Source organism: Scleropages formosus, chromosome 19 (genome assembly GCF_900964775.1).
Source record: "Scleropages formosus chromosome 19, fSclFor1.1, whole genome shotgun sequence".
NCBI classification, from domain to species: Eukaryota; Metazoa; Chordata; class Actinopteri; order Osteoglossiformes; family Osteoglossidae; genus Scleropages; species Scleropages formosus.
Window position 1 is genome coordinate 25640735 of NC_041824.1, and position 13074 is coordinate 25653808.

The 13074-nt window shown below is 42.7% G+C and overlaps 1 protein-coding gene across 2 annotated transcripts in view; it reads left to right on the forward strand.

Annotated features, from left to right (window-relative positions):
- Positions 1-13074, forward strand: part of limk2 (LIM domain kinase 2) — a 28074-nt gene that overhangs the window by 1641 nt on the left and 13359 nt on the right. The window contains exons 2-6 of one of the 2 annotated variants that reach the window (XM_018749122.2): positions 402-498; positions 7678-7813; positions 11304-11413; positions 11671-11859; positions 12093-12198. In XM_018749122.2, the coding sequence (XP_018604638.2) occupies positions 402-498; positions 7678-7813; positions 11304-11413; positions 11671-11859; positions 12093-12198 (638 nt within the window). Of the gene's footprint in view, positions 1-401; positions 499-7475; positions 7523-7677; positions 7814-11303; positions 11414-11670; positions 11860-12092; positions 12199-13074 lie in introns of those variants that run through there. The other variant, XM_018749123.2, reaches the window with a different exon arrangement.

Sequence of the window (13074 nt, forward strand, 5' to 3'; positions counted from 1 at the left end):
TGTTTGCTAAATGAGGCCTATGAGTTATAAATTCTAAAGAAACAAAGTGTAAAACTTGCGATCCTGTCTAGGAATGAGGTTGGGTCAGAGGTGTAACACAACATGAACTCTGTTTTACTCTTGTTTTTATACACAATTATAGTTAGCTGCCAAATTTTAGACAAGAACAGCGAAAGCAGAGTGCAGGGGTTAAGGTACTTAAGCTGAGACACTTAAGAATACCCTGCTGTACATATGAGTAAATCACTTTGAAGCTGCTCACCTGTATAACATTATAGAGGTGTCAGCTAATAGTTGTAATAATAATACAAATACATACTGATATTTGTGCCAGCAGTCTTTTACCAGGCTGCCAGGTGCAGTCCCAGGTATTTAAAGTTCTCCTTGTTCCTGGTTCATAGGTAAAGAGGAGCTTCGCTGCGTTGGATGCCAAGGGACCATTCAGGACTCATTTTTTGTAAAGGTTGGCTGTGAGTCATGGCACAACGGCTGCTTTCAGTAAGTTTACCGCGGTACCTGTGCTTGGTCTAACCTTTGCACCTGCCAGGGTTCAGCTCCATGGTAACCTGTCCTGTAATTTCCAGCGGTCACCATGGCATCTGTGGACCTTGTAGGCAGGGTAACACCTCTCACAGAAGTTCAAAATTAACATGTTTGTAGTGTTTTTCCTTCCCTTTTTGTTAAACACTTGTCCTTTGCAGGGTCACCTGGGTCCAGAGACTATTCCAGAATGATAAGGCTTGAGGCAGGGTACACCCTCACTGGGTCAACAGTACAGTACATGGTAGGGCAACCACACACATTCTGTGCACCATTTAGAGCCACCAATATTTAGTGCAGATAATTGGATGTAATCGACAGTATTCCTTCCTTTTTTGTGCACACTTCTTTTAATGTTAAGATATGAGTGGGAGGATACCTGCTATTTTACATGGATGCCCTCCACCATGGCAATCCGTAACGCCGGCCGTTTAACGTGGTTATTATTTACCCTTCAGTCTAGTAATTCAGGTTTAGGCACGATAGTAATGTGTTCACTGTCAGCTTGGACAGAATCAGACATCTCAATTTCTGTGGACTTATTGTTGGTATGATGTATGGTTGGTTGGTGTCCAGCCCCCTTAAATCCCCAGCACAAGGGTTTGAACATCTTTCCCTGTGCATTATTGTATGATTAGAATTGCCTTAATTAGCAAATATATAGTCGTGATAAAAAGCTGGGACCCTTTAGAATTTTCTGGATTTCTGCACTAATGGCTCCTAAAATTTTATTCAATTTTCATCTAAATTATAATAGTCCTATTTAAAACTAAAATTTTACATTTCCATGTTTTTACAGAACATTTTTTGTGAACAGTAAAGGTCATTGATAGAGTATAAATCTCCAGTATAATCCAGTATCTTAATAAAACGGGGGGTGTAGATGGCTTTATTGTTATGGCTTAGGTGTAGTTGGAATGTAATTTTTACTGGTTGTGTGTCATCTCAGAAAGGAACAGAGCTCCACATCCCTACTGTAGGTCCAGACTTTACCACAGTTGTTGCAGACAGTTCTAACACACACTCTTTCGCCGGACACTTTGGCTTAATCATTTCCGAAGATTTAACTCTTCCAGACTCACCACAGGACTTTGACCACATTCTTTTATTTTATAAACCTCAGGTTGTTTTCAGTTCAGATTTGACTTGTGTAGCTTTTCTCTGATTGCCATAAGACTTTTTGACACGCTCCTGACCAGGTATCTGAACACAAAGTGAATGATGACCGTTTCATTGAACTTTGTGTGTTTTGTTCACATTTCATACATGTGTGGTGTGTGTCTCTTTAGATCTGGTTGTAGGAAATGACTGGGTGAGATTATAATAATAAGAGTAAATGGTGTAGAAATGCAGAATTCGAGAGTTCTGTCTTTCTCACATACACACACAGTATATTTAACCATAATAAGGTCTATAGACCATAAATTCCTAAAAGAAGTGTAGAACATGTGATCGTGATGAGGAATGAAGTTGGTTAGAAGGCATAACACCTTGGATGGGAAAAGCAAAAAGAGCCATATTCAACACAGCCCAAGAATTACATTGCAAGCAGCCTGTGCTTGGAGGTGATGTGCACTCCTCCTTCAAGAAGCTAGCTGAAGATGACTGTGAGATGGGCTGCTGCCGGAATGCCAGTGGTGAGCCCCTTCAGACGAGCCCGGAGGAGGAATGTGGCGAGAATACTTCTTCAGCCCCTCGCCAAGCAAGCACTTCCATAAGAGAAAAAGGAAACATTTCTAGAATTTAAAAAAAAAAATTTTAAAAATCTTGACGCAGTTAGGAGCCATAACAACAGACAAGGTCTGAGTGTTATTTGGAAAGTGTCCCAAGCACAGCAGAAAATAAACACTGTCTCCTAAACACTAAGTGGTAAAATTAGGCTAGGAAACATACACATTTTAAGGTGAAATTATTTAAGCGCGATTAAATTTTAAAATGTCCCCACAGCTGAAGCTCTACAGGTGTTAATGTGCTGCATCAAATCTATTTTTGGAGATGCCTGTTGTGCAGCTGTCTGCCTTTGGTTGCTGCACACAATTGGTTTTCAGGATCTTTTCTGGAAAATATAGTTTTTCTGCTTTTCTACCGTACTGACATCGTGCCATATGAGCCCTGCTTTGGCAGATGGACCACAGGCAGCTGTGTGTGTATGGTGGGATGCTTTTCTGGCTCTTTAGTGCAGTTTGTTTATTTGGTCGGATCAGTAGGAATTCCTCCTCTGGAATGTGAGGAAACCACAGAGAAACTGGACAATTTCTAAATTCGGAAAATTTGTTTTCATTTTTCACCCCTTATCTGTTGTTTGCCATGCAACACCCCCTTCCTGAGGGACCCCCTCCCCCCACCAAAATTTTCACAATTTTGTGAAAAGCAGCTGTTTTCTCCCCATCCAATAAAGTGACGCAGCTGGTTGTGTGAGAGAGAGGCGTGGGGCGAGTATTGTGCACAGGGCTGCCACATTCCCAGACACCGAATCAGAGCAGCGGGTCCGACAAGGCGTGTGTACCGGGGAACGTTAGATTGTGCACAATTTGCAGGGAGCAAGGATGAACATGTGTGTGCTTGTCCTAGACAGTTTTCAGCACTGCTCTTGTGGGTAAAACATTTGAGATTCATACTTGCTGGCTGCATGAACTTCATGTACACTTATTATTATTGACTGGGTATGTAGGCTGCTTTGAGTTACCAGGTGACATTCGTGGTAGGACCTTGTGTTTTAAACTCTTTATTGCATAACTGTTGTCGTTCATGAATTTCTATTTACTTTTAAAAAAAATTTCACACAATTGATGAATCCCTTTGCCAATGCTTGCTTGCATTCCTTAATTTAGAAATTCATTAATGCGGAAATGTATCTCAATCTCTCTTTGTTATAAAAATATAATAGCCCCAGGATGAGTTCTTCCACTGCTAATGTCTACATTATATATGTTCTGACATAAACACACTTTTTTGTAAAACTTTGTTTCAGTACATCTACAGTATGTGTTAGAGCTACTTGGCCAGTTAGGAGCACATTTGGCACAGAGGAGGTGACGACTGTGAGAGCACATGGGCGTGTTGTCAAAGCTGTACGTTTAGATTTACCATGGTTGTCTTGTACTGGGTGTGTCCCCAGCTGGGAAGGAGCAGGACTGTCGGCAGCGAAAGTGCCGGCAAAGGAGCTACCCGCCCCCTCCTTGCACTCAACAAGCTGCTCGGCCAGGGGTCTTTGGAACTAGAGCCATGTGTTCAGTAAGAGTCAACAGTTTTGCCAGTGTCATCACTGCAGTAGCTGCTGCTCTCCATTATGGAATGGATCTGTGAACATTGACCGATTTACACAGCGATGTAATTTTTACTGGAGAAGTTCAGGGCAAGTACCTTGGTGGGAACATGGAATAACATCGCATTACATTGCTTAATTTACACTTATTAATTTAGCTGATGCTTTTTTCTAAAGCAACTTACAATGTTGAGGTATTTACAGTTATTTAGCCATTTATACACCTTGGTAATTATACTGAAGCAACTTAGGGTAAGTATCTTGCTCAAGGGTACCACAGCTGGAGAGTGAACTTGTGACCTTTGGGTCCAAAGGCAGCAGCTCTAACCACTACACTGTCCCCAGCTGGTAGTTTAATTTATAAAGCGAAAGTCTGCTGTGGAGCACTACGTTTTGGTGATAAAGTTTGTGCCAATGATAGTGGGCAGGAAAAATATTCATATACACACAATAAACAAAAGAAGCAAATGGGCTTTTGTAATAATTAGGAAATTACATGTGAAATGCCTGGATGCCAGAGGAGCTGCGACAGTTCAAGTACTTGCAGGTCCAGTAAGTGCCCTCTTTCATTTTCTTGGAGCACTATCTGGGTTGCAAACCCCTCACTAAATCCCTCCTGTCGGTTTGTTAATTTTTAATTTTTTAAAAAATTGTTTTTTTTATTATACACAAACAGATTGGTTCATTGCTGCCAGTCTGAGCACGTCGGGGGCTACACGCTTCTGGTGTCGCATGCAGGCGATTCATTGTGTGTTCAAACTTAGAGACCTCTTTTCATTTGTGCTTGACAGTCAGGTGTTTTTAATAGATCGGTGACAATGGAGCTCTCCAAGGGGCCCTCACACGGCTCCTCCTGTGAACCAAGAGCCCCCAGGCTACCAGCTGGTGTCCCTCACTGTTGTACAGCCTCTTTAGAACTCTGGCGAGGTTGTTTTGTCTCGCTCCGGGACTTAAATCCCTGAGATTGTTGACACCGTGGTACACAGAGTATCCAGGCACAATGCCAGCCCCTGCCTTTCCCTGGGCTCCTTGATTTCCATCAAGGCCTGCTTTCATTGTGGAAAAACTGGAGTTTTCCTGCTCTTGGCCCCGTGTATTGCATGTGCACTGGACACCTGCTATCCTCTCACCAGCTACATGTCACCTTGGTCCCGGTGACTCGTTTTCTCCCAGATTAATTTTACAAACTAGCACTGCTGTAATGATGTAAAAACCTGTAGAATAAAAAACCTCTGGGAGCCCTGATGGCATGCAGATGCCAAGAGGGAGCGAGAAGCCGTGTAGTCAGTGGGTTTTTCTGTGATCCATTCATGTAGTCTTGTACAGCCGAACGCATCAACTGTGTGTCTCCCATGAATGGGTGGTTGTGAGTCACGTTGGTGGAGAGCAAACGGAAAAGCCCCCAGCACTGTGTAGGACACTTGTACATGTCTGGGGAGGTTTCTGTGTTTGTTCGGATGCATCTTACATTTTACTTGTGCAAAGTTCAATAGGACCTGTTTCATTTTGGAACATAACAGAAAGACATAACTAAGTAATTGGAACTTCACACAAAGCCCTATCACATCACATTGTCTGAACCGCTTGTCCAATATGGGATCGCGGGGAGCCAGAGCCTAACCTGGCTACACAGGGCGTAAGGCTGGAGGGGGAGGGGACACACCCAGGATGGCACCCCAAGCGGGACTTGAACCCCAGACCCACTGGAGAGCAGGACCCAGTCCAACCCACTGCGCCACCACGCCCCCTCAAAGCCTTATTGTTCTGTAAAAAATTGACAAATTATAAAAACTTGATTCTTGATTCAGAATCTTGAACTTGATGTCTTGCAGGTCATATGCTTTGTATCAAGCTGCTGTTTTCCAGGCTGGAAAATGATTCTTTCCATGAAGATGTAAATGTTGATTTACATTTTGATTTGTCGTAATTTTCTTATCAGTGTTTCATGCTTTAGATTCTTGTGCTCCAAATAAAATTCCTGATTTCTTTCTTGTACCAGTAACTGGAATGATGTTTTATTATGGAATACTGCTTACTGTTTCCTTAACATTTGAGTTGCATTGTGATCAGATTTAACCTATTTACAATTTTTGACTTATTCATAGTCTGAAGCCTTCATGACTCCTTCCACACCATGCATCTGGACACATAAAAACTAAGCATGAGATTCCTTTAACTTTCCTTGTTTCATTAACTTTTTGGTGTGTGTGTGTGGGTGGGTGTGGGGTCAGATCTGGAAATGAGTTGCCAAGAGTATGAAATCCCAGATACAGAGTAATATCATCTGTTAAATAAGGTATATAGACCATCAGTTCCAAAAAGAAGTGTAGCATGGGCTGGCAAGAAATACAGGGCTGTCTCAAACAAGGGTAGCCCAAAGTGGCAAGAATTTGGTGGTGGTTTAATTCTAGTGAGGACAAAATTTGGAATCAAAAATGGAGATAATCCAATTGTGAGTTTTTTTGTTTTATTTTTAATTATTGTGGCACTTGTTGCATTGAATTTCTTAATATTTTACCTTAATGTAATGTCTACCTGGACAACTGTTAACATTGAGTGCTACCATCCAGTCCAAAGAAACACTTATTTCCCTGAGGTGTGCAACAAGTTGAGATCCAGGTCTTTAGCTGTGGGCCAGGTTTGCCAGAACCTTTCTTTGTATGCACGCACACACTAGAAGATTTGGGGTTCTTTTGTTTTTTACCATAGTATTCCATGTGAAAATAGTTCATTGGTGTCCGCTTGTTGCGCTAAATGATCGTCAGCCACTTTAAAGTCGTAATAAAGTGCAATAAGCTGAGGCCCTGCTGAGGAATACTACGCTTGCGCTCGTCTCGTCCAGCATTTTTCTGCTTTTTCCCGGGTGCCATTGCACAGTTTCCTCGCATTGCCTGACTGACTGTGTTATAATGACGAGTGCTGGAATTGGTGCCCCAGCAGTGAACTTTGGCTCCATGTAAATTGTTCCCTTGACCTGTTTGCAGCCTTTATTCTGTTGGTTGTAAGTGTTGCCTTAGTTTCTGCTGTGAGAAGCAGCCCTGTTTCATTGTCTGTCCCGGACACAAGGGCAGTGCACTGAAAACCCATGGCAAAAAAGGGGCCTTTCCTCCTCCTGAGAGCTAGAGTCTTCAGCAGTTTCCAGGGGCGAAGAGATGGCTCCCAAAGTGCTCCACCAGTCAAAACGCTTTCCGATGAGTGCGTGGGACCGCGCCCTTCAGGTAAACGGAGCAAGCCACGTCAGGTGAACTCCGCAGGACGCTCCCACAAGCGGCGCTGTTCCAACCTTCTGTTTGTCCAATGGGGCGGGTTGCAGCACGTCTGAAGCACGCAAAGTCTATCCAGGAAAACAAGACAAAGCTCATCATTGAGCTCCCCTAGGTGACAAACACTCAGGTGTGTGTGTCAACAGAATAGTATTACCTTTTCCTAAATTTACTTTTGCAGAACTAATTTCTCTGCCCCCCCACCCAATATCTAATGCAGTACCTTGGCTTGCTAACCCCAGACCCTAAGATAAATACCTGCCTTGTTTGATTCTGCAGTGTGAAATTGAAACCCTCCTGTTTCTAGGCGCAGCTCCAAAGTTCCTGCTTTACCTGCCCTAACAATAGCGTCTTGATCAGATTTTCCCTTGTGTGCCAGGAGGTACTTTCTTCTGACATTCTTCGAAGTTTAGGTCAGCCTTATGGCTCTTGGGACTCAGATCTCATGTCTACGGTAAATCTGTTGTTTACAAAGTATGTCTTAAAGGTCTTTTGTATTGATGGCAGATTTGTATGAACTTTGACCTTGACGCTGAAGTCATCCCAGTGAATCACAGTATGTGCTTCTGAATAGGGCGTAAATAATCCGAAATGTGTTCTTTTGTGCAGGTGCTCGGAATGCTGCGACCGATTGACAAACTGGTACTATGAAAAGGATGGCAAGCTGTATTGCCGTAGTCACTATTGGGAGAAGTTTGGTGAGGTGTGTCATGGTTGCTCCCTGCTCATGACTGGACCTGCTATGGTGAGTTTTTATTCCAGTGTGTGAGAATACAAATGGTACTGCTGTTTCTGAGATGCTGGACCCAGCACATCTAGTGCTAGTAGTCATACGATGGTTAAAATTACTTAGATCACACATCTTGCCTATTTTAATGCATATTCAAGCAGTAATCAAACCTCTCGACCCTGTCTGTGCACTTTATGTATGCATTGCTACCTTGTGTTATGAACATTGCACTCTGGGATTTTCAAAGGTACAAGCATTTCTGTTTGTGCTTCACTCTATTTTAATAGTATTTTATTCACCATTTAGAAGTTTTGGTCTCTTATGAAGAGAGAACCTGCATTTCTGTGCAGTGTCATTAGTTGGCAGCAAAACGCACTCAAGAGAAATGCAGTGGTAGTGTGGGACGGCCATCATTCTGTGTACCTCCAACAGTGTCTTCAACTCTTTTCTGTGGTTCCTGATGTTGGTGACCAATACCAAGATGAGCAACACTGCATACATTTATGGGATGAATCAGTCAACACTTCTTTGAATAGGGGTTTGTGAAGGGAGTGCATTTTTTATTGTTGGTCATTTTTAAAATAATTTTAATTTGAATGTAGCTCTGAGTGTTGTTATTTTCCCTTGCTATGTCCATCTTACCTGTTAATAAAATAGCTGTCAATCAATTAATTATGCTTACATTGATGGTGTAGATGAAGAAGTTGTGTGTCCTGTAGCTAAATTAGTGGTCATGTGTAAGAGTGGTGCCAGATTCCTGCAGAACAGCTCTGTAAGCCTCTTTAAGCCTCTTGTCATTGTATCCTTACAGCACTAACAGGAAATTGTACAAAGTCACAATGAGATTATAATTGGTTCTCCCACTTTCATTCCAGCACCTTAAGAATTCAAAACACTATAACAGAGCAGACAATGTGTAACATGCTGATAAAGCATGGTAAAACATGCCTTATTTTTTTTTCCAGAACTTTGTCATCCCCACATTGCTATAAACATTATGTAATGACAGTTTTGCTTTATATATGACCTGTACCTATTGCCAGCTTCTACACTGTATTCTTAGCAAGGAGTCATGTCTCAGCAGAGGGACAGCTGGTGGCATAGTGGTTAGAGCTTCTCCCTTTGGACTGAAAGGTTGCAGGTTCAATTCCTACATCCTGCTCTACCCTAAATTGCTCCAGTAAAATTACCCAGCTATATAAATGGGTAAATAATTGTAAAATAACATGTAAGTCTCTTTGGGGAAAAAAAGCCTCAGCCAAATGAATAAATGTATATATATCCTGTCTAGCCAGGCACTGTAGTGCTTCCACAACCAAAGTGTTCAAAGATGTACATAGACAATGCAAGGCTTTAAGATGTGTAATTTAACTGTCTATTAAGTGGATGTGATCATGTAGTGTAGGATTTAGAGATGATGCCCTGCACATGTAGGACCTCGGTTTGAATCCCACCTCCTGCTGAAGTGCCTCAGTCAAGGTACTTACCCTGAATGCAAGGTAGGTAGGTTTGTATCCAAACTTAACATGTTAGTTGACGGGCATCGCGAAATGAATAGGTAGTAACTTCTGTATGAACGTTTACCGAAAAGCTGAGTGCAATAATACTTCAGCAGAAGTGTAGCGAGTCTGTTGAATGCAGCCACTCCACCAATGGCATCTAAGCACAGCCATCATATGCAGTTATGGTGGTACTTAGCAAAATCACAATCTGGGTTTTAGCAGACAGGAGCGATTACTGAGCCGTTTGCGGTCATTCCCCTCTGTAACCCGTTTAACAATCTCCAACAAGCCCTCCTTGTTTGCTAAAGATTTGGAACAGTCTGCCTTCATTTCTTCTCTTAGCTTTCTGTAGCAAGCTGCCATGAAAACATAAGTTGGAGACCATGCATGTCCACAGTGCTTATGATGGTCTCAGGAGATCAGCTCTCTCCTCTTCAGGTTCCCGTGTGACTGTATGCTCCATGGGAGCTAGTAAAACTGTTTATTTTACCATGTTATGGATGAGCTCATGGCTTCACAGTGGGAGCGTTGAGGTTGGGGATCTCTGGGAGCCTTGAATATTGTGTGCCTCTTAAAACAGCCGATTTTATCTGACAGACCAACAAATTTATACCTGACCAAGGTATAAATTCTGCAGAAACCAATCATAGCGAAATTGCTTTTTTTCGTAATTGGTTAAATGCAGATCCTAAAGTGTGCTTATAAAAGGTCTGTCGGTAGCCAAACAAAATAATAGGCCCTTCTATTTAGAATTGGCCACATGGCTTCCTAGAGAGATTGCCAAGTATTTTTGGCAGGGTCGTGTTGGCAGCTCTGTTCCTCGACCAAGAACCAAGTTGGCAATAAGTGTCGGAGCGTTTGTTTCCCAGGGATCCACACGGGACATACGCTTGCACTCTGTGTTTATGCTCACAACATGTGAAACACCCCTTTGTGTGATAATGAGGTAGCTAGGCTATGCAGTTCTGCCTCCACCCCAATGTTCACATCATTACTTCCTATTGACTAATATTTTACAAGTATAGCAGCAACATGCCTGTAAATGGTTTGTTAGGCCTCCTTCCATCCATTTTTTTGTTAGTGTGTGACCTCTGGTAAAATGGGGGTGAGGGGTTCTGCAAAATACTGTAAACATAATATTGGAATGCTTTTCTGTTCAACAGTTGTCCTGCATCTTACGGCAGCAGGGTTGTGTGTGTGTATGTGCATACAAGTGACTGTGTGTGAATTACATAACACACTAAGCCCCTGGTTTCCTGTGGCTGTTTCTGAAATGGGTTGAAAGGGGTTTGTGAGGAGGCCTCCAGGATGAAAATCGCTGCAGCGCAGCTTGGAAATCGCGTGCAGTCTGGCACGTTAAAGTTCCCGTGCGTGACATCAGTGCAACGGTGGCATGTGTGCAAAGCGCAAGTCTGCACTGTGACCATAAACGTGCAGGAATAAAACCGTGCAACTCAAACAGCCGGGTTTCGGCTGTTCGACTGTTAACGTTCTCTTCTGAAAGTGGGAGTTCTTTGCTACAACGTCTTGACGGAGTGTAAAGGCATTAATTGTCAGTGTGGGACTGTCTTTTTGAGAAGATGCAGCATGAAATATGAATAGTGAACCTGTTTTGTCCTTTGCTTCTTTCTAAGCCGTACGCACACGCACACACGAGATATCTCCAATGTCGTGCAATAACAACGTGAAGCAAACCTCCAATGAGGAGCTGTGGTGATTGTGTGTGTGTGTGTGTGTGTGTGTGTGTGTGTGTGTGTGTGTGTGTGTGTGAGAGAGAGACTGTTTGCAGTCCAAGACATGGGCGGTTCCTGATGTCACACCTGATTACTCAGACTGACTGACAGCAGAACAGGTGCTATCTGGTTGTTTTTTCGAACAGCGAGGGGGTGAAGACTGGGCAGGGCACTCACAGCCCATAGTCACTTTCATTAGAATGACACTTTACGTCGAATATCGTGGGAGAGCTGCGATATGTGACGTACTCTCTCCCCCCATGCTTCCAGGTGGCTGGAGATTACAAATACCACCCCGAGTGTTTTGTGTGCTTGAGCTGCAAGGTGATCATTGAGGACCAGGACACATACGCTTTGGTCGAACGCTCCAAGCTGTACTGGTAGGTTTTTCTGTCACGTTCTCCCTCCTGTTTCCTTATCATGTTACACTTTCCATTCGACTCTAGCAGATGTGCTGCCATGCGACAGAGTTCACGACAGAGTTACGTTAATGTAAACAGAGCTACTTTCCTAACTACATGTGTCAGTTGTTGCTGAGGATACAGGCCCCGCCTATTGTGGTATGTGATGATGTGACTTGTTCTGGGTACATCTGCCAGAGAGCTGTATCTGATGTATTTGACCCCATTTTTCCTAGTGGGAAGTGCCACCAGCAGATCGTGCTGACACCCATGCTTGAGAAACGCTTGTGCGACTCGGCCCTTGACTCCCTGCCACACACCGTAACGCTCATCTCGGTACCAGCTGCCACGAACGGCAAGAAGGGCTTCTCCGTGTCTGTCGTCAGGGATTGCGGCACTGGTTCTACCAGTGTTCAGGTCAAAGAGTACGTTGGGAGAAACCTTGTGTTAAAGAGTATGTTGGGCTAGCATTTTGCAAGGAAAGAGGTGAACAGCAGAAGTGTAGAAGTTAAGCATGGTATGCTTTTGAAATATAATGGTGGAATGATTTTGTGGTGACTTCAGACATAAGCATAATATGTTGTAGGTGGTACCTTGGGACCCTAGATTATAGATATATGTGTGTGTGTGAAGATCTTATATTTTTTTTCTGCTTAAGGGTTCGAGGAATGCATATTAGTCCAGAAGTGAGGAATGCCATACATGTTGGTGACAGGATTCTAGAAATCAATGGAGTCCCAGTAGGGCCGTTGATGGAGGAAGAGGTAGGTGAAGCTTCTGTCACTTTTACTGCAGATATTTTTTTTTTTTCGTTCTGCTCCCCCCCATCTGTATCTATGCTAGTTTGAGACCTGTCCCACATGTGCAAGACATGGTGCACCTCCAGCGAGAACCTTTTCCGTTTGTTAATGTCAGACTGAACATTAGGTTCCAAGATTGAATTACCCTACCCCTCATGGAATAAAACATGTCACTGTGATAAGACTTTGAAAAGAAATTTTTGCATTTTTCTCTGGAAACTGGGAAAGTAATAATGCATTGTTTCTGTGGTTTTCATTTGATTTAATCAGTCTTATGGAAACTGTGACTAATTCTTCAGGAAGAAACTACAATGGTGTGAAAATGGAGCTGCTAGATAATTTATCTATTATTTATGCATTACTGGGCTGCAAAAGGATGGTATTTAGAATACAGTAATGCCATAGTTGCTCAGTATTCTCACAGTTTTGACGCTGGGGTTATGTATCTGTGCTGACTTCATACTTCCATGTCTCAGCTTTAGTTAAGATTTCGCTGTGTCGTTCCTGGAATTCCCCTGGATATCCCTGTCTGTTTCGTACAATTTTTTTTTTTTGGTTGTCTTACAGGAAACATGTTAGTGTTGAAATCCCAAGCTTTCAGTTACCTTGTTAATATTCATTTGGAATGAGACATGGCTATAGTCCTAGACTCTTGGTCCTCTCCTCTTTACTGTAACATTTTGAGCTTTGCAGTTTAATAACTGCTTTTTTTTTTTTTTATTACCTAAGAAAGATGGGTAACGCTAAATCCCTTTAGCGGGTGGTTAAACTGCTAATACCTGAAAGTTGTGTTTATAATTGACTTGTCCAAAAGTAACCTTTGGGGAATAAGGTGTGAGC